Below are 22537 nucleotides of genomic sequence, written 5' to 3'. Positions count from 1 at the left end.
ACAAGTTGCTGTCTCTATTTACATTGTTCAAAGTGAAACCTGGAGCATGAAGCTAAAAGACACATGGATGAATGCACATGGTGAATGCAAAACATGCCAAGGCTGTCTCCTATTTAATCATTTACCAGAAATGGATTCATACTATCATTAAAAGTGTTTTTCTTTATTAATATCCTAAGTGTGATTTCTCCCTGGGAAGTCAGTATTAATTCTAGGACAGCAGAATTTCCATCCTGTTAGAAAAATGTTTTGGAGACATTTTTTATGTTGGCTCGGGTGTCCTTGATTCCATTCTCTTGCTCTTCAGGCTAATGATCTCACTGTTCTCTATACTATACCTTCAAAATTCTTAAATGACTGTGCCACCTCAGAGTTTTAAAATTATCCATTTGAGTCATGGAGTTGACTATCTAATGCAGTCACCAGAAAAGTTTTCACATGTGGAGCATTGCTTCTGACTCCAGACAAAATAGCAGAAATAATTTATTGTGCACACTAAAGGGGGAAGCAGAGTAGACAATCACCTGCTGGAGTCACTGTTATAAAAAAAGACCTGATTATGGTAGCAAGAGTTGTCTTATAATTTCTCATCATGTTTTAATTTATGTCACATGAATGATCACAGACCAGATTGTGTGAGTGTAGAGTTTCAGAAAATTATCCATTTGTTTGTTTGTTTGTTTTTTCATGACAGTGATTCTCTGTGTAGCTTTGTGCCTTTCCTGGGACTCACTTGGTAGCCCAGGCTGGCCTCAAACTCACAGAAATCCATGTGGCTCTGCCTCCCGAGTGCTGGGATTAAAGGCATGCACCACCACCAACTGGCTTCGGAAAATTATCTTGAGCCAATGAATATTGAATTTGTAATTAGGCAATTCTCCTATGTAGATATGTCAAATCCTGCTTGACACAGTTATGTCAGCTCAGAGGTTTAAGAAACAGGTCAATGACTATAACTCGATGTGCCAATTATAGATCTCAGCAGCCAACATATACAAATGAGCAAGATCAATCTATCTCATATTAGTGACTTCCCCTCCACTCTTTTTCAAAATCAATATAGCTAAGATTTTTATCTTAAAAATACATTATTTTGCCGGCCAGTGGTGGTGCACGCCTTTAATCCCAGCACTTGGGAGGCAGAGCCAGGCAGATCTCTGTGAGTTCAAGGCCAGCCTGGTCTACCAAGTGAGTTCCAGGAAAGGCACAAAAAGCTACAAAGAGAAACCTTGTCTCAAAAAAAAATAAAAACAACAAATAAATACATTATTTATATCATTTTAAAAATTGCTTATTGGTATTATTTTCAGTGCATTACTTCTCTTATCTCTGTGTTTCTGTTCTCCAATGTCTCTAGGTAATCAGTAATTTTATTCCTTTTCTCTCAAATAATGTTGATTATTGATTTCTGTGAAGAGCAATGTCTCCTTTAGTTAAAGCTTTCCTCTTTCTATGTAATGGAGAATTGCATTGAACAGCTAATCCTGCTTCTGCTGCCCAGTGCTGAGAAAAAAGTCCTCCAATTCCTTCCATTCTCGGCCTTGACTGGTCAGTAAGAAGAAAAAATAGACCAGGTAATGAGTGGCCTCCAATCTCTCTTGCTTTTAGTGGAGAGTTATACATGAAAAGGGACCTGTGCAAGAATTGAGTTCATTGATCAACTTTGAAGCTGGTGGAGTGCTGAAAGGGGAAGGCAGGTTGGGGGTTGACAGATTTCCTACTTCAAAAGTACTTGAGAATAGCAATGTGGGATTAGGTAATCAATTTTTGATGTTCCATAAATGTCCTGATTATCCATTTCTTGGGGTCCACAGACAAGGACAATCAAGAATCTGGATAAAGGACTTATATTACCATGAAACCAAATTTCTATAGTTACAGTAGTTCAATCAAAATATATGTAGGTAAAATTTGGCCATGCCTAATGTGACTGTTATTTTTCATGTTTTAGATATACACCCAGAGATAAAGGTTTGAAAAATTATTCATGTGCTGTAATACAAACCCCTGGACTATGGAGCACATGGCCGTTATACCCATTTCAACTTTTCAAAATATATTTCTGAGATTTTATCTATATCATATCCACATCCTCTTTACTGTCTCCAAGCCATATCATGAGCACTCATTGTTTTCTAATTCATGGCCTGTTTTTCTTTAACAACAGTTATGCAGTAACAACTGTTACTGTGTGAATGTGCCTTTTTTTTGGCTACACAATTTCCCAGTTATAATGAGGCAATGGGTTGGCTGCACTGTGTATTGAATATATAATTTAATGTTCTCACAATGGAACCTGAGCTTTGGATGAGGAAGAGGATATGCTCTAAGACAGTAGAAGAAAGCCTACAAAAAATAGAAACTTTCTAAATTATGACCCTATGCCCTGGGCTGGAATGCATACAATGTAGAAATATCAGGCTTCAAGTGAATGATTCCAAATTTGGTGGAAAAGTCTCCTCACCCAACCTATTTTCTATTATTGGTGAAGGAGAGAACTGGAGTGCTCAGGGGGAGTGGTGGTTAGTGATTTCTCTGATTTTGATTTTCATTAGAAACATAATTATTTTTCAAGGGACAACGTTATATTTGTAGGTCTGTCTTTCTGTCTTCTTTTATCAGTGGTACCATCTGTGTTGTGTGAGTTTTTTTATTAGTCATAATATAGTTATATTGTTTCTCTGGCAAATGATGGAACTTCAGTAATTTTTATTTTATGGAAAATTACTACATTATGTTAGGATCATATTAGGTTTTTCATTTGGAGATTTTCTGTGGAGGAACAATTTAAGTTTTCTCTTCTTGATCTCAGAAACTTGTATTTCTTCATTTCTTAGTGTATCTGATTTGCTACTTGTTATCATCATCAGTGTTTTTTTCACTATTTAAATTATTGATGTAGTTGATTCATTGGGTTTGGATATGTAAAGTCTCATATATTATTGTCTCTGTGTCCCAGTTACTTTTAGATGTCAACATTTCAGAGCCCACAGTCACCTTTGGGAACATCCATTGAGGATGTGTCCCATCAGAAGAATACCTAGTTGCTAAGTCTGCTTGAGATTTTGTTGATTGATGAATTATGGGTGATAGCCCTTCCACTGAGTGTGCAATATCCCTAAGAAAGCTGGCCTGCACTAGATAAGACAGCAAGCTTGGCATAAGACAATGATTATGTCAGAGAGAAAGCCTGGAAACAAAGATTCCTCATGGTTTTTGCATTCATTTGCTAGATTGAATATCTATCTAAACACTGACAATGATGAATTGTGATCTGCCAGAATGAGCCAAATAAGCACATGCATTACCTGAGGTGCTTTTCTATAGAGAATTGAATCAGAGCAAGAAAAAAAGCAAGTTGCAACAGAATGTGGTAAACCAAAAGTGATTTTATTGTTCAAAGGTGCTGGGAATGATGACTTTTTGGAGGAATCTTGAGGATATCAAAATTTAGATGGCAAAGGACATAAAAAGCTGCATACAGTGCTTCATTGGTTATTCTTGTAGTACTTTGAATAAAGTACTGTTAAAGATATTACAAACAGTAGAGGTAGAGGTCAAAGGATTTCAGGGGAATTAAAATAAAGGTCATTTGTGTGATATTTTGGCCCCTAACTTTTCTTATTTTGCCCATGTCCTCAAGAAATTTATTGAGGCAGAATTAAAAAAGAAATAATGGGGCTGATTTCTTAGATGGACTATTGACTCTCTTGGATAGCTATTACTTATGATTCATTCCATACTACATTAAAAAATCATCATGATACATCCTCTGTAGACTGCTGGCAATGGTTGAGAGAAAGCCTGATATGACCTAGTCTGGTGATCAGATGGCCAAACACCTTAACAGTCGTACTGGAACTCTCATCCAATAACTGATGGAAGTGGATGCAGAGATTTTTGGCCAGGCCCCAGGTGGAGCTCCAGGAGTCCAATTGTCGAGAAAGAGGAGGGACTGTAAGAGCATGAATTGTTGAGACCAAGATTGGGAAAGCACAGGGACAAATAGCCAAACAAATGGAAGCACATGAATTATGAACCAAAGCCTGTGGAGCCCCCAGCTGGATCAGGCCTTCTGGATAAGTGAGACAATTGAATAGCTAAAACTGTTTGGTAGGCATCCAGGCTGTGGGACTGGGATCTGTCCTTAGTGCATGAGCTGGCTGTTTGGAACCTTGGGCTTACACAGGGACACTTTGCTCAGCCTGGAAGAAGGAGACTGCACCTGCCTGTACTGAATCCACCAGGTTTAAATGAATCCCCAGGGGAGTCTTGGCCCTGGAGGAAATGGAAATGGAGGGGAGGGGCTGGAGGAGTGGAGGTGGGGACGCATGGCTGACGTGTAAAATTAAAACACAAATATAATAAATAACAAAAAAATCAAGAAATGGATCATAAATAAATGAAAAGTCTATGGGTTATAGAGAAAAAGCACTATGAATTTGTAGAAGGTAATCAAATGCTGAACAGAGCCAGGAATGTTCAGGGAGATTATCACCATTAAAAAGAAGGCCCTTACTCTACTTTGGAAGCCTAGCAAGGTGCCCCCAGGGTAAGACTCCATCCATTCTTATATGCCCTCAGTTAATGGAGGGATTAGGCCCAGTGATTGCCAGTCCCAGGAAGCAACTTTATTCAAAGCCTGCTGTAACTCTGGTCTAAGCATGGCAGAGGCCATCACAACTTTGAAACCAAATTTGGGGTAATCATTGATTTTGAACTGGTTCTGGAGACAAGAATGCTGTAAAATTTAAGATTATACATTTATAGTCCGCATTTTCAGGTCAGCTCTGTTTTAGGCATCTGTGTTTGCTATAGTAAGAGCTCTAGTGAGAAGACTGAGTTCATTGCATGATACTATAACAATGAAGTCTGAGCTGTATTTTGATACCATAAGATGTTAAGATACTTTAGCTATGAGACATCTTACATGGAGAGCTAGCTGCATATATAGAGAGGAAGTAACAATAGAGAGAGATGTATGGGAAGTTGTGGAGAGAGAGCCATGTAAGCCCTTATAAAATGAAGCCTCATGTCTCTGAAACATAGCAACCAGATTCAGTGTTTGCCCTGCTGGGTTTCAGTCTCCCCTTGGTCCAGTCTTTCCTTGCTGTGTCTTAGTTCCTCTCCTTTGGGATGGTAATGGGTTTTCTCTGTCATTCACATGTTGGAAATAAATTGTTTTCTGAATTTATAAGATGCCACAGTCAAAAATTTATCTTGAGTGTCAAAATAGACTTTAGACATTTCAACAGTGCAGGGGCTGTTGCAGACTATGAGAATCATTGAAGTGACTAAATGCCTTTTCTTCATGGATGACCCTTGAGCCTATAGTGACCTGGGTGAGAATCTTGTCAACTGAATGAAAAGCTCCCAGATAGGATGAGGTATTTGAACATGTGTCTCTCCTTGGTGACTTTCTTCGGGGTACTTGTTGAATGTCTCTGAATAAAATGTCTCATGGGGGGTTGTGATATGTGTTTTTATAGCCTCAACCCATTTCCTTTTCTATGTTTCTACTATGTTGTGGTTGAAATGAATCAGGCAGCTTCTTTCTTGTACAGCTATTACTTCACCATCAGTATAGAAAGTATCACTAAATAACATTAAAAATTATGGAATTGGTATTCAATGCTATGCCATTTTGCTAGCCTGAATTTTTCTAAAATTTTGTTGTTCCTATATTTTTTTCTGAAGACAAGCTTTGACAGAGTAGCCCTGACAGAGTAGCTCTGTAAACCAGGTTGGCCTCCAACCCAGAGATTCCCCTGACTCTTGCTCCCACATGCCGAGATTAAAGGTTGTTCAACATTCCAGGTTTTTAAAATATATATTATTGGGTGATGGTCCTAAAGTATTTGTTTTTGTACATGTCAAGCATATGTTCCATTGCTGAGCTTACCGCCCCCCCCAGTTTCAATTTTGAAATTCAGGAGAAGATACCATTCTCTTCCTAGATGTAGTGTCTGGGCCTTCTGAGTCATTTAGATTACAATTATCGGACATTCTTCTTGCTTTTTATGTTTGTCTTGACTTTTTTTTAATGAATATGATTCTTTTGTCTATATACATGGATATGCACCACATGTACACCTGTCCCCACAGTAGTCCAAAGAGAGTCTTAGAACCCATAAGCTTGGAATAATGAACAGTTATGTGATTCCCCCATATAAGTACTGACAATTGAGCCCATCTATATGCAAGACCAGTAAGAGCACTTAACTTTTAGCCATCTCTCCTTCCCTGTGTTGATTATTTATGATCAACATTTATATTGCTAATGATATCTTCGTTCTCTTTTTAACTGTTTAAATGCACAGTTCCTTTCAGTAAGATTTATTAAAGTACAGTTTAAACTGGAGCAATTCAGGTTTCTGGATGATGAATACAGAACTCGAGTGAATGCCAAACTCTTTATAGGAGCTTCAGTTAAAAAAAAAAAACCCTCTGAGTTCATCTTATCTTTTTTGTTTGTTTGAATGGAAGTTTGCAGTGAAGATGGGTTCTTAATATTTACTACTTGTAGTCCTATAACTGATTGCATAGATTAGGCTAATTTTCACCTCAGAAGCACATATACCTGTTTCTACCTTCTAAGTTCTGGGATTAAAGGCATGAGCCAATATACCCAGCTTACAAATTTTCTTTGTAGTCAATAAATGTTCATACAATTTCTCTGATATATGCTCAGTACTGTTGAAGTATTTGCTTTTCTCCCTATCTCTGTTAATAGACATTTCTCTTGCAAGGTGATATCCTGTTCAAAGCATTCAGAAATAATAGAGGTAAACTTCCTATTCAGTTTCTTTGTAAAGTAACTTGATGATTTCATTGTTATATCTGAGTTACAGAATATGAGTAGCAATCACCAGAATTGTATGACTATATTGTCAAGTAAGCACATATTTACTATGTCTTATGCTTTCATTTTTATACATGTGGATGCCATATTTATATATGGCATATTTTAGAATATAGTGACATATAATGATATGGATGTTGACATCACTCATGAAGAATGGGCATTATTGGATCCTTCACAGAGGAATCTCTACAAAGATGTGATGCTGGAGTCATATATGAACCTCACTGCTATAGGTAATACTGTACATTTTTTCTTCACATTTTAAATAAGGGAGCAACAGTTTCTTGGTTATTGATGCTCTTCTGTAATTCTGATTGAGAATGAAGAAGAATGATGTGAATAAAACAGGGTTGGTTCTAAGGATCATTAAAGATAGCAATGTAAAATTTTCAGTTACCTGTAATATTTCATATATATCCTTGTTTGATTGTTTAGGCTACAATTGGGAAGATCATGAAGTTGAAGAACATTGTCAAAGTTCTCAAAAACATGGAAGGTAATTTTTTTGTGCAAGCTGATACAAATGTGCCTCTAGATACATTTAACTATCTGGATGTGTTAAAGAAATGAAACATTATAAATAATCACAGCTTAAAATGCATTGATGATCATTACATGCTCATAAACACACATACCTCAATGGCAGGTAAGTGAATTGTGTTTGCAAATGATTCTTTTAAGAAGGAAGACAAGGAATCAATGCCTTAACAGAAATCATCATTTGAATAATAGCTTCATCAGAGCTAAGCTGCACAAATGACAATCAATTTAGTTTTATAATATACAAATTACAAAAGGTACCCTCACTGAATGTATGATAAGAATATGTACACAACCTTTTGATAAGCAAATAATCCATAGTAAAAGCATTGTTACTAAAAAACTTATTCTGTCTTTGCAAATTTTAATTAGATAGGTGTTTAGAGTCAAGAATTGAGCGGGGGTTGTTGTAGAGAAACATTAATCCCTATACCACATGTTGATGAGGAACAGAAAGTCCAACTGTAAATAAAATGTGGAAACCTTCTTATTGTTACTCTTTCTTTAATAGTTATACCATATGTCACTTTGGATACCAGTTTGGATATGAACATAAGGATAGGAAAAGAAGTAATGTTCATCTCTCAATCTCAGAACAATTACAAGACATGTAGTAGTCCCATGTTGAGTAAACTTGTTGAATGAGATTCAAATTTAAAAACAATTGGTATTCCAGCTTAATTTGGAATAGGTCAACAAACACACTACAGAGAAGACCTATGAGTACTAGGCCTGTGTAAATGCTTCTCTTTGTCCTGGTTCACTCTGAAAATGTAGCATTAATCACAGTACAGGAAAATTTATCAATAGAATAAGTGATGTAAATGTCCGAATTCTCCCAGTTCTCTTCAAATATTTGAAAAAATCTCAGAGAAAAAAAGATGCCATAAATATGAGCCAGGTAGTAAAGGCTTTTACTATCACAGGCATGTTCAAATATGCAAAGCCATCCTTAATGCAGGGGAACCACATGGATGTACACAACATGTTAAAACCTTAAGATAACATAACTCTTTATATTCACACAAAATTGTAAAATTAATTCATGCTGATTTAAAAACCTCACAATGTAATGAATGTGGCAAAGCTTTTAAATCTTTCAATTATCCTTGCAGGCATCAAAGAAGTCATACTACAGAGAAATCATCTGAACATAAACAGTGTGGTCAAGCCTTTGTACATCACAGTCATCATCCAAGGTATAAAAGAACACATACTGGAGAGCAACCCTATGAATATAATCAATATGGTAAAGCCTTTGCACACCCCACTCATCTTCAAGCACATAAAAGAACACATACTGGAGAGAAACCCTATGAATGTAATCAGTGTGGTAAAGCTTTTGCTTATCACAATCATCTTCAAATACATGAAAGAACACATACTGGAGAGAAACCCTATGAATGCAGTCAGTGTGGGAAAGCCTTTGCTCATTACTATACTCTTCAATTGCATGAAAGAACACATACCGGAGAGAAACCCTATGAAAACAGTGTGGTAAAGCCTTTGCACAGCCCAGTCATCTTCAAGTATATAAAAACACATATGGAGAGAAACCCTATGAATATAATCAATGTGGTAATGCCTAGTCAAAACACAGAGCAACCCTGTAACTGTAAAACTTTTAGTGTGTAATTGGTCTCTTAAAGCCTGTGAATATAACAATAGACTTTGAAGATCTGAAAGAAACTCATACCAAAGTAAATCTGAATATATATGAATTGGTATGATCTTCAGCCAACATACTTACATTCAATTTCAAAAAAAATTATTTATTTCGGAAAAAAATCTAAAATGTGTCAATAATCTGTTCAAGCATTATAATACCTCTTTTAATTTTGTTTACACATGCCAACTAATATGGACAAAGGCCTATGAATTTAAATGGTAAGTAACACTTAGATTTCATATTTCCATTCAAATACATGAGATAATGAATTCTGGTCTAAAATTTCATAGATATGCCTTTTCTGTTGCTTTGATAATAGATCATATCTAAGTGAAATTAGAAAAGGGTTTAATTTGGCCCTTGGTTCCAGACCAATACATGAACCCTGTAAAAGTGGCATGGAAACAAGTGTCAGACATGGCAGCTAAAGCAGGCAGCTAAGAATTAACATTCTTGTCCTGAAGCACAAAGCAAAAAGTGTAAATTGGAAATGGTGTGCAGATGTAAATGCTCAGGCCAACGTTCCTCACTGATTTCTTCTAGCAGGGTACCATTTTCTAAATCTTCTCAAATAATATCACAGGCTAAAAATGATAGATTACTCAGACTTCAAGACTACATGCTTGCTTTCTGTTAAATGGACCAATTCATGATGAAGAAAAACTCTGTAATCATTTAGATGCCTCAAAACCCATGTTACCACAATGATAATAGAAAAACATTCATGATTGAAAATTAGTATAAAGATTTGTTTTTATTTTAATTATGGTGTGTGTGTGTGTGTGTGTGTGTGTGTGTGTGTGTGTGTGTCTTCCTTGGGTATATGTATGTGCATTCTGGTTCCCAAGAAGGCTAGACCCTTTGATCTTCTTGTTGCAAGAATAACTGGAAGTCATCTAAAACCTGATCTTGGTCCAGGGAATGAACTTGTGTTAAAGGCTTGGCCATGTCTCTATCCCTGTCAATATTTTAAAGCTTTTTATATCTTCTTGATGTCAGGAAATAGGTACTCATATAAAAGAAAACCCTATTTATGTAAACAATTTAGTTAACACTTCAGATATCACAGTTATTTTCAGTTTCAAAGAAAAAAAAACCCTTGTTTTAAGTCTTTTTCATTGTCGATTTGAAGTATGTAAATTATTAACCAGGTTCACTAAAGACTGATGTGAAGATCCCATTGTGGCTTCTGTTTTGCAACATGTGAGAAAGATATTGAAGTGTAGGGATATATGTGGCAAATTCAATTAATAAAGTTTATTTTGTGGCCCTTATATTCCTTCTGTGGCTTTTGTTCATCTTCTTTTACACTTTCCCTTATTGAGAGGTATTTATCTGCTGCCTTGTATAGAATGGGATGGCTATCATGGAAGTGGTTCATTTTTATTTAACTCTCAGGCAGTGTGTGATCACACTTTCCAAGTATGGGTGTTTGTGAAAGGATGATGGATTTTTATTCATGGTTGTACTTTTAATATTTAATATTCACAAATGCACTTGAAATGTTTGCTATCCAGACTGGCTTGGATGTTAGTAATTAGTCATGGATACATTAAAATATATGATACTTGTATGTCCGTCTCTTGAATACAATTCTAAGGGTAGATTATGTACTGCCACTGATTGTTGTTTTGTCAAAACTGTAGGGGGAAGGGGTTAGCAAAAGAAACCCACTGTGACCCTGGAGCCCAGAACTAGAAAAAGATGGCTCAGATACGGCCAGTGAAAGAAACACACTTCGGCTCAAATCAGAGCCATCTCTGTCCCTGGTCAACTAATTTGTAAAACCAACCAGTCACAGAACAGGACTGTAGAATCCTGTCCTTAGGATCCAGTACCAGGGAAAGAAACACAACTTGTGTTTTAGACCTGAGCCAGGGAAATGAAACAGGGAAACATGCCCTGACTCTGAAACTGATGCCAAAATAACACTCATGGTCCCTAGAATCAAAGTTAGTGAAAGAGATGAGCCCTGGCCTTAAAGCTAGTGTCAAGAAGCCAACAAAGGCCAATGAAAGAGACACAATTTATTGCTGTAATCAGGACCATCTCTCTCCCTAGCCCACAAAACTGGCCAATCACTGGGAAGAAAAAAAAAACTGATTGTTTGACTCCATCCCCAAAACATCCTATATAAACTGCCGTGCCTGGTCAATTGAGAGTTGTTCTCTCCACCCTGGTAGAAGCAGCTACTCTCCTGGACTCCTTATTCCCAATTAAATCAATTTTTCAAAAGTCTTTTGGGTGTGAAGACTTTCATTCACTGGTGCACAGAAGAACCTTGTTGGGATGTCCCACATCGGATTGAGCAAGGCGGGAGCTGAATAGAACCTTGCTGAGATATCCCATAGTGGATTGAGTAAGGGATCTGAACAGAAAAACCTTGCTGAGACATCACATAGTGGATTGAGCAAGAGGGAGCTGAACAAAAGAACCTTGCTGAGAAGTCTCACAGTGGATTGAGCAAGGAGGAGCTGAACAGAAGATCCTTGCTGAGTAGACAGAACAAAAAAGCTGAAAAGTAACACTTTTCTCCTGAGCCAGAGGAGATTGCTACATTTTTGTAATTTTCTTGCCCAGAAAAGTAGGGCTTTGCTAGGAAGCCTCCTTAAATGGGAGCTGAGCAAAGCTCAGTTGTAGCGGCTCTCCAGGAGAAAAGCAGGATTTCTATATCTAGCAGGCAGACCATCACCCATCACACCAGATGTAGCCTGACTTTCCCGAACAGTCAGGATACCCTTCCCTGCTGAAGTAGTTCCAGGCCTGCCTTTCCTGAGAAGTCAGAAAATCTTCCCTCCAGGGTTGGGCTAAACAGCTCCAGGTGTCCAGGACACCTTCAGGGCAGAGTTGTTGTTTTGAGCAGCTTGAGGTATCTGGGATACTTTGCTCTCCAGGACTGAACTGTCTCCTTACAGTTACAGCCATCAGAGGTGGGCTAAACAATTCCAGGTGTCCAGGACACCTTCAGGGCAGAGCTATTGTTCTGAGCAGCTCCAGGCCTCTGGGATAACTCTCCCTGAAGTGCTGAACTGTTTTATTGCAGGTCCAGCTGTCAGAGCTGTCCTAAGCAGCTCAAGGTGTTGCCTGACTCCCCAGGTAGTCAAGACATCTTTCGCTAGAGTTGCAAAACTCATGATTTTGTGTCAAAGTCTGGGACCAATCCCAGAGTTGTTGCAACCAATTTACTTACAAATACATTTGAAGGGTGTTAACATTAAAATACTTAATAGAGATATAAAAATCATTAAATACTTCATGTATGTATCCAAAGAAAGATTTTCATCTATCTGAAAGAGATGTAGAAATTTAAGTGAGTTATCAATTTTATATTTCACTATAAAATTTGATGTGCTATGAATATGTATACATTATTTGAAGTTCCATGCACCTTAATGTCATCATCAGTTATGCATTTGGCACTTCATCCCAAAGTATTGTCTTCTAAGGCAATTATCCAGAGATGCCAGATAATGTAATAGCAAAGAGATCTACTTTGTGAGTTCTACTTTTGTCCAACTTCATATGGTGATCAAAATAACATTACAGCCTTGCACAAGAAAGGCATTTCCAACACAGCTGTCTCATTGATGCTCAAATAAGATTAGTTGTAATATTAAATCAATAGAATACTGTCTTTTCAGATTGTAAACATATTTTCATTGAAAGATAAAGCAAAGTAAGAGAAATTGAATGATGAAATCCTATTTGTAAATGAAAATGATATATTGGCATCTCTTTTGTTTTTCCTTTTATTGCATGTGAAATTATTTAGTTTATTCTGAGGACCAAACATTTGTTCATAGCAGTTTCTCAGATCAACAAATGAATGTGAGAGAATATCTTGAATGTCAGTTATTGGTCATGAATACATATGAATTCATGATCTTCATATGTCAGTCTCCTGAATATAAGTCAAAGGGTACATGATTTACTTCCAAGAATTGTTATTTTCTCAAAATATTTTAACAATTTTAATGTTAAAATACTTAATAGAGAATATAAAAATATTAAATTCTCATGTGTTTATCCAAAGAAACATTATCTATCTATCTGGAAGAGATTTAATAATTTAAGTTAATCAGTAATCAACTGAATATTCTACAATAGAACTTGATGTACTATGTATATGTATATATTATTCAAAGTTCCATGTGTCTTCATGTCCTCAACAGTTATCCATTTGGCATAATATCTTGAAGTATTGCCTTCTAAGGGAATTATAGAGGTACCAGATAATGTAATAACAGTGACATTTACTTTAAAAAAAATTCTGGTGTGTGTGTGTGTGTGTGTGTGTGTGTGTGTGTGTGTGTGTGTATGCATGTGGGTGCACACGTGTGTAATATGACTATGGGTTTTTAGGCCATGACAGAAATGTGAAGAATAGGAGACAACTTTGTGAGGTCTACTTTTGTCTGTCTTCATATGGTGATCAAGATGAGCTCACAGCATGTGCAACACAGACATTTCTAACAGAGCTGTCTTATTGATGCTGAAATAAGATTAGTTGAAATATTAAAACAGTAAAATATTGTTTTTTTCTGATTGAAAACAAATTTTCTTTTAAAGAAAATGGAAAATAGGATACATTGACTAATAAATACTATTTGTGAATAAAAATGATATACTGATATCTTTTTTTATCTTTTTCTTTCATGTGGAATGAGTAAGTTTATTCTTAGGACCAAACAGTTTTTCATAACACTTTCTCCAAACAACAAATGAATGTCAGATAGTAGTTTCTTTGAGTAAAGGAGGTTGCTGCTACGCCTGGTGTCCTGAGTTCATACTCTAGGAACCCATATCACTCCTACAAATCTTTCTCTTATTTCTATACTTCTGGTGTAGCATATGGACACTCACATGCCAGCACATACATAAATAATTTCAAAACACAAAAAAGTGCCATTGAGGTAACTGGCAACCAAGTGATTCCCTGGCTTTCAACTCTGGAACTCACATAGGATGAATAGAGAGCAGACACATAAGTTGTCCTCTCACTGCTACATACACATCATGGCAAAAGAATAGGATCAGTACTTCAGTTTTCAGGATGCCTTTCTTTACAGCATCACTACATGTGGGATTTCATTTCCCAGGATGCCTTTCTCTATGACATCACTACATAAGGACTTCATTTCCAGTATGCCTTTCTCCATAGTATCACTGCATTCTGGACTTTATTTCTCAGCATGCTTTTCTCTATACCATCACTACATTTAGGACTGCATTTTTCAGGATGCCTTTCTCCATAGCACCATGATGTGAACTCCATTTCCCAGGATTTCTTGCTCTATAGCATCACTATGATAGACTTCATTTCCTTGGATGCCATTCTTCATAGCACCATGACATTTTGGACTCCATTTCCCATGTGTCCTGTGTCCTCAGGAGTTTCCTTTTTTATTTAGCAGGGGTCCAGTGAACTCTCCAGGTGTCCCTGACTTTCTGAAGACTTGTTGTGCTATCAGCAGTGTGAGGGTGGTGATCATGATCATGGGGTCAGGGTCAGGAGGTTATGGTTAGGGTGATGGTTACTTTAGGATTAGGTGTTGCTAGGTTTGTGACTTCATTTCCCAGGTTGCTTTTCTGTGTTTGGTTGTCTATGATAAACTACATTTCCCATCATTTGACTTGGATGATATCCTACATTGCTTTTCCTTACAGCATCATTGTGCGTTGGACTCCATTTCCCAGGATGCTTTTCTCTCTATTGTCTTTCTGTTCCAAACTGCATTTCCCATCATGCCTTTTGGGTCAGAAGGAAACTGAAGGTTTCCTCTTCATACCATCAGTACTTTTTACTCTATTTCTCAGCATTCCTTTCTCTACAGCATCAGTACATATGGACTTCATTTCCAAGGTTGCCTTTCTTCATAGCACCATGAAATTTTGGACTTCATTTCCCAATATTCCTTTATCTATGACATCACTATGTAAGGCCTTCATTTCCCAGAATGCTTTACTCTACAGCATCAGTACATTTGGAATTCATTTCCCAGGATGCCTTTCTCTCTACCATCATTTGGACTTTATTGCAAAGGATACCTTTCTTTACAGCATCACTACCTGTGTGATTTCCTTTCCCAGGATGACTTTCTCTATGGCATCATAATATATGAGCTTCATTTCTCAAGATGCCTTTCTCTATTGTATCAGAACATGTTGGACTTCATTTTCCAGGATACCATTCTGTACAGCATCACTGCATTCTGGCCTTTATTCTAAGCATACCTTTCTCTATACCATCACTACATTTGGACTCTATTTCCCAGGATGACTTTCTCTACAACATCAGTACATATGGGCTTCTTTTCACAGGATTCCTTTCTCAAGAGCATCACTAGGTTTAAACTTTGTTTCTCAGATTGCTTTTCTCTATACTACCATGACATTTAGGACTTCATTTTTCAGGATGCCATTCTCCATAGCATCATGACATTTTGGACTTTATTTCCCAGGATATCTTTCTCTACAGACTCACTACAATCTGTACTCCACTTCCAAAGATTCCTTTCTCTACAGCACCATGACATTTTGCACATCATTTTCCAGAATGTCTTTCTCTACAGCATCACCATGATGGACTTCATTTTACAGGATGCCTCTCTATAGCATTAGTACATTCTAGACTTCATTTCCCAGGATGCTTTTCTCTATAACATCACTATATTCTGGACTTCATTTCCCAGGATGCCTTTCTCAAATGTATTAAAACATATAGACTTCATTTACCTATATGCCTTTCTCTATATCATTACAACACTTGGACTTCATTTCCCAGAATGCTTTTCTCTACAGCATCAGCATATTTGGACTTTATTTCCCAGAATGCCTTTCTCTATAGCATCAGTACATTCTGTACTTCTCTTTCCAGGATGCCTTAGTCTATAGCATCTGTACATTTTGAACTTCATCTCACAGGATGCCTTTCTCTACAGCATCAGTAAATTCTGAACTTCATTTTACAGGATCTCTTTCCGCAAAGCATGCATAAATTCTGGACTCCATTTCCCAGGATGCCTTTCTCTACATCATCAATACATTCTGGACTGCATTTCCCAGGATACCTTTTTCTTTTTAGCATCAGTACATTTGGACTTTATTTCCCAGGATGCCTTTTTCTATAGCATCAGTACATTCTAAACTTCATTTCCCAGGATGCTTTTTCTACAGCATATGTACATTCTGTTCTCCATTTCCCTGGATGCTTCTCTCTATAGCATTTATACACTTTGAATTTATTCCCAGGGTGCCTTTCTCTGCAGCATCACTACTTGTGGGCCTTCATTTCCCAGGACCCTTTCTCTAGAGCATCACTCCATTTCAGACTCATTTCCCAGGATGCCTTTATTTAGAGCATTATTACATTCTAGATTCCATTTCTCAGAATGCTTTTCTTTACAGCATCACTACATGTGTCCCTCAATTTCTCAGGATGCCTTTCTCTATAGCATCATTACATGTGGAACTCCATTTCCTAGGATGCCTTTCTCTATAGCATCAATACATTTGGACTTTATTTCCCAGGATGTCTTTCCCTACTGCATCACTACATGTGGGATTTCATTTTCCAATATACCTTTCTCTAGAGCAACATTACATTTTAGACTTCCAGAACCAGAATGCCTTTTTCTACAGCATCACTATATTTAAGACTTCATTTAAGTCTAGAAAATATCATCCTGAGGGAGGTAACTGAATCCCAGAAGGACAAACATGGTATGTACTCACTCATAAGTGGAATCTAGATATAAAGCAAAGAACAATCAGACTGCAATTGACAGAACCAGGGAGACTATACAGCAGGGGCGACCCTAGGATGAGTGTGGCTTATGGTAAGTTTTGGTATCACTCAATCCCTGGGCAAGCCTGAGTGAAACATTTCACTATTGGGATAAGAATTTGTGCTGTATCAAGCTGATAATAGAAAAAAATTAATAAATAGAAATGAAAAAACTGACTTCATTTCCCAGGATCCCTTCCTCTACAGCATCACTACATGTTGGACCTCATTTCCCAGGATGCCCTTCTGTATAGCATCAGTACACTATTTCATTTCCCAGGATGCCTCTATAGCATCATTACATATGGACTTCATTTATGCGGAATGCATTTCTATTTAGCATCACTACAAGTGGGACTTGATTTCCCAGGATGCCTTTCTCTATAGCACCACTACATGCTGAACTCCATATCCTAGGATGCCTATTTGTACGACATCACTACATGTTGCACTTCATATCCCAGGATTCCTTTCTCTATAGTATCAGTACATTGTTTTCTTCATTTCCCAGGATGCCTTTCTCTACAGCGTCAATACATTTAAGACTTCATTTAAGTCTAGAAAATATTATCCTGAGGGAGGTAACTGAAGCCCAGAAGAACAAACATGGTATGTACTCACTCATAAGTGGATGCTAGATATAAAGCAAAGAACAATCAGACTGCAACCCACAGAACCAGTAGGCAACATAGCAGGGAGGGACCGTAGGTTGACTCTGGCTTATAATAAGTTTTGGTTTTACTCAATTACTGGGCAAGCCTCAGTGAAACATTCCACTATTAGGACAAGAATTTGTGCAGTACCAAGCTGATAATAGAAAATAAAATAAATTAATAAAAATGAAAAATAAGACTTCCTTTCCCGGGATGCCTTTTTCTACAGCACCAGGACATTCTGGACTTCATTTCCAATGATGCCTTCCTCTATAGCATGAGTACACTCTGGACTTCATATCCTAGGTTGCCTTTCTTTATAGCATCCTTACATATGGACCTCATTTTGTAGGATGCCTTCCTTTATAGCACCACTACATTATGGACTTCTTTTCTCGAGATATCTTTCTCTAGAGCATCACTACATTTGGACTCATTTTCCAGGTTGCCATTCTCTATATAGCATCAAAACATTCTGAAATTCATTTCCCAGGATGCCTCTCTCAAAAACATCACTACTACATGTGTGATTTCATTTATCAGAATGCATTTCTCTACAGCATCACTACATAAGCACTTCATGTCCCAGGATGCCTTTCTCTCCAGCATCAGTGCATTTCAACTTTATTTCCTAGGATGCCTTTCTTGACAGTATCACTACATGTGGGACTTTATTTCCCAGGGTGCATTTCTCTACAGCATCACTACATTTGGACTTCATTTCCCAGGTTGCCATTCTCTATAGCATCAGAACATTCTGAAATGCATTTCTCAGGATGCCATTCTCTACAGCACCACTACATAAGGACTTAATTTCTCAGAATGACTTCCTCTATGGCATCAGTATATTTGGACTTCATTTCCCAGGATGCCTTTCTCTAGAAGATCACTGCATTTCAGACTCATTTCCCAGGATGCCTTTATTTAGAGCATCATTACATTCTGAAATCCATTTCCCTGGATGCTTTTCTCTACAGCATCACTACATGTGCCCCTCAATTTCACAGGATGCCTTTCTCTATAGCATCAGTCCACTTTGGTCTCCATTTCCAAGGATGCCTTTCTCTACAGCATCATTATATGTGGAACTCCATTTCCCAGGATGTCTTTCTCTATAGTATGAGTCCATTCTGGACTTCATTTCCCAAGATGCCTCTCTCTATAGCATCAATACATTTGGACTTTATTTCCCTGTATGCCTTTTTCTACAGCAGCACTACATGCAGGATTTCATTTCCCAATATACCTTTCTCTAGAGCACCATTGCATTCTGGACTTTACTTCCCAGGTTGCCTTTCTCCACAGCATAACTATATTTAAGACCTCATTTAAGTCTAGAATCATGCTGAGGGAGGTAACCCAAACCCAGAAGGACAAACATGGTATGTACTCACTCATAAGTGGAATCTAGATATAAAGCAAAGAACAATCAGACTGCAACCCACAGAACCAGTAGTCAGCATAGCAGAGAGGACCCTAGGATGAGTTGGCTTATAATAAGTTTTGGTTTTACTCAATCATGGGCAAGTCTCAGTGAAACATTTCACTATTAGGATAAGAATTTGTATGGTATCAATCTGATAATAGAAAAATAAATAAATAAAATAGAAAAAATACTTCTTTTCCCAGGATGCCTCTCTCTATAGCATGAGTACATTCTGGACTCCATTTCCCAGAATTCCCTTCTCTACAACATCAGTACATTCTGAACTTCATTTTTTAGGAGGCTTTTTTTAGAATCAGTATATCTGGACTTTATTTCACAGGATGTCTTATTCTACTGTATCAGTACATTCTGGACTTCATTTCTCAGGATGCCTTTCTTGATACCATCATTTCTTTTGCACTTTATTTCCCAGGATGCCTTTCACTACAGCATGAGTACATTCTGCACTTCATTTCCCAGGTTGCATTTCTCTATAGCATCACTACATTCAGGACTTCATTTCCTAGGTTGTCATTCTCTACAGCATCACTACATCCTGTATTTCATTTCTCAAGATTCCTTTCTTGACAGCACACCTGCATGTTGGACTTCATTTTCCAGAGTGACTTTTGCTACAGCATTGCCATGATGGACTTCATTTCCCAGGATGCCTTTCACTATATGCATCAGTACATATGAATTTCATTTCCTTGATGCCATTCTGTACAGCATCATTGCATATGGACTTAACTTTCCATGATGCTTTTCTCTATATCATCAGTACATTCTGCACTTCATTTCCAAGGATGCCTTTCTCTATAGCACCATGACCTTTTGTACTTTATTTCCCAGGATGTTTTTTCCTACAGCATCACTATATTCTGGACTTTGCTTCCCAGGATGTCTTTCTCAAAAGCATCATTACATACAGACTCCATTTTCTAGAATACATTTCTCTATAACACCACTACATATGGGCTTCATATCCCTTGAAGCCTTTCTTTACTGTATCACTATATTCTGGACTTCAGTTCCCAGGATGCCTTTCTCTACAGTATCATTACATTTCAGACTTCATTTCCCAGGATGCCTTTCCATCTAGGCAACAGTACATATAGACTTCATTTCCCAGGATGCCATTCTTTACAGCATCAGTACATATGGACTTTATATCCTAGGATGACTTTCTCTATCATTAGGTTTGGACTTTGTTTCCCAGGGAGCCTTTCTCTACAGCACCATAAAATTTAGGACTTCATTTTTAAGGATGCCATTCTCCATAGCACCATGAAATTGTAGACTCCATTTCCCAGGATGCCTTTTTCTATGGCATCACAATTGTGGACTTCATTTCCCAGGATGCTATCCTCCATTGCACTATGACATTTTGAACTGTATATCCCAGGTGTCCTATGTTCTCAGCAGTTTTCCCTTGTTTTTAGCAGGTGTCTAGTGCCCTCACCAAGTGGCCCTGACCTTCTAAACATTTGCTGTGCTCTCAGCAGTGTGAGGGCAGGAGTCAGAGTCAGGGAGTCAGAATCAGGGTGTTAGGGTTAGGTTAGTGTTAGGGTTAGATATCTATACATTTTGGATTTCATTTCCCAGGATGCCTTTCTCTACAGCATCCCTACATTGTGACTTCATTTCCCAGGATGCCTTTCTCTATAGGATTAGTACATTTCAACTTTATTTTCCTGGGTGCCTTTCTTTACAACATCATTACATGTGGGACTTCAGTTTCCAGGATGCCTTTCTCTAGAGCATCATTACATTCTGGAATTCATTTCCCAGGATGCCTTTCTCTATAGCATGAGTACATTCTGGACTTCATTTTGTAGTATAGCTTTCTCTTCAGCATCAGGACATTTGTTCTTAATTTCCTAGGATGCCATTCTCTACAACAATCACTACATGTGGGACTTCATTTCCCAGGATGCCTTTCTCTAAAGCATCACTACATTCTGGACTCCATTACTAGCATGACTTTCTCTATAGCATCAGCACAATTGGACTTTAATTCCCAGGATGCCTTTCACTACAGCATCATTTCATGTAGGACTTCATTTCCTGGGATCACTTTCTCTATACCATCATTTCATTCTGGACTGCACTATCCCGGATACCTTTCTCTACAACAACACTAATACGGACTTCATTTTTGAGGATGCCTTTTTTTATTAACCATTAGTGCATTTGGACATTATTTCCCAAGATATGTTTCCCTATGCATTATACATTCTGGACTTCATTTCCCAGGATGGCTTTCTTTATAGCATGAGTATATTCTGGACTTCATTTCACAAGATGCCTTCTCTAGGACATCAGTACATTATTTACTTGGTTTCCCAGGATGCCTTTCTGTAGAGCATCACTACATTCTGGACTTCATTTCACAGAAAGCCTTTCTCTATAGCTTCACTATATATGGACTTCATTTCCCGGGATTCCATTCTCTACAGCATCAGTACATGTTGGACTTCTTTTCCCAGGATGCCTTACTCCATAGCATCATGACATTTTGTACTTTGTTTCCCAAATACCTTCCTCTAAAGCATCACTGTATTATGGACTTCACTTATCAGGATACCTTTCTCTGGAGCATCACTACATTTTAGACTTCATTTCCCAGGATGCCTTTCTCTACAGCATCAGTATGTTCTGGACTCCCTTTCCCAGGATGCCTTTCTCGATTCCACCATGACATTTTGGACTCCATTTCCCAGGTGTCCTGTATCCCCAGGAGTTTTTTTCTTTAGCAGGTATCCAGGGCCCTCAGCAGGTATAGGGCCTCAGCAGTTGGACCTGACATTTTGCAGGTTTGTGGTACCTCAGCAGTGTGAGAGTCGGGGTCATGGTGAGGGGTCAGGGTCAGGGGGTTAGAGTTAGGTTAAGGTTAATGTCAGGGTTAGGGTTAGGGTAGGTTCAGGGTTAGGGTTAGGGTAGGGTCAGGGTAGTGTCAGGGTTAGGGTTAGGGTAGGGTTAGTGGTTAGATTTAGGGGTGTTAGGGCTAGGTCTATGGTTAAAGCTTAGTGATAGTGTTTGTGGTTAGATTATGGGTGAGGGTTAAGTGTTAAGGTTTTTGGCTATATTTAGGGGTGTCATCTTTATGGTTAGGGTTCTGGTCTGTGGTCATATTTAGGGTTTTTTGGATTAGATTTAGCATTGTTGTGGGGTTTTTGTTAGTATTTGAGTTAGTATTAATCAACTCAATACGGTTATTCATAGAGTTAGGAATATGGTAGGTAGAGTTTTTTGTTTATGTTTAGTCCTTAGATTTAGTAGTGTCAGGTTTAGGGTTAGAGTTAATGTTTGGATTAGTTTTCGGGTAAGTTTTAAGGTTAGGTTCAGTGTATGGGTTAAGTTTAGTGTTAGGTTTGGTTAGGTTAGGGATTACATTTGTCTTAGGGTTAGTGTTAGCATTACGTTACAGGTAGCCTTAGGTTTAGTTTTAGGGTTTGGATTAGTATTAGGTGTTTCTTCATTTTTACTCCATTACCCAGGATGCCTTTCTCTGTATTGATCGTGTATTTAAAAACTACATTTCCCATCATGCCTCTCAGGTCATTTTTCTGTATTTCTTTGATGATACATACCATCA

At 37.7% G+C, this 22537-nt stretch overlaps 1 protein-coding gene across 1 annotated transcript; it reads left to right on the top strand.

The window, feature by feature from the left end:
• Positions 1 to 5315: 5315 nt before the first annotated feature.
• On the top strand, positions 5316 to 8884 carry LOC118575919 (zinc finger protein 431-like; the record flags this gene model as incomplete). Its single annotated transcript, XM_036176279.1, has 4 exons — positions 5316 to 5342; positions 6972 to 7098; positions 7301 to 7361; positions 8521 to 8884. Coding segments are annotated over exons 1-4 (579 nt in total), but the record flags the coding sequence as incomplete, so codon positions are not given.
• Positions 8885 to 22537: the final 13653 nt, after the last annotated feature.

The sequence above is a fragment of the Onychomys torridus genome, unplaced genomic scaffold (assembly GCF_903995425.1).
Source record: "Onychomys torridus unplaced genomic scaffold, mOncTor1.1, whole genome shotgun sequence".
Taxonomy (NCBI): domain Eukaryota; kingdom Metazoa; phylum Chordata; class Mammalia; order Rodentia; family Cricetidae; genus Onychomys; species Onychomys torridus.
This window is presented reverse-complemented; position numbering and strand designations above follow the sequence as displayed.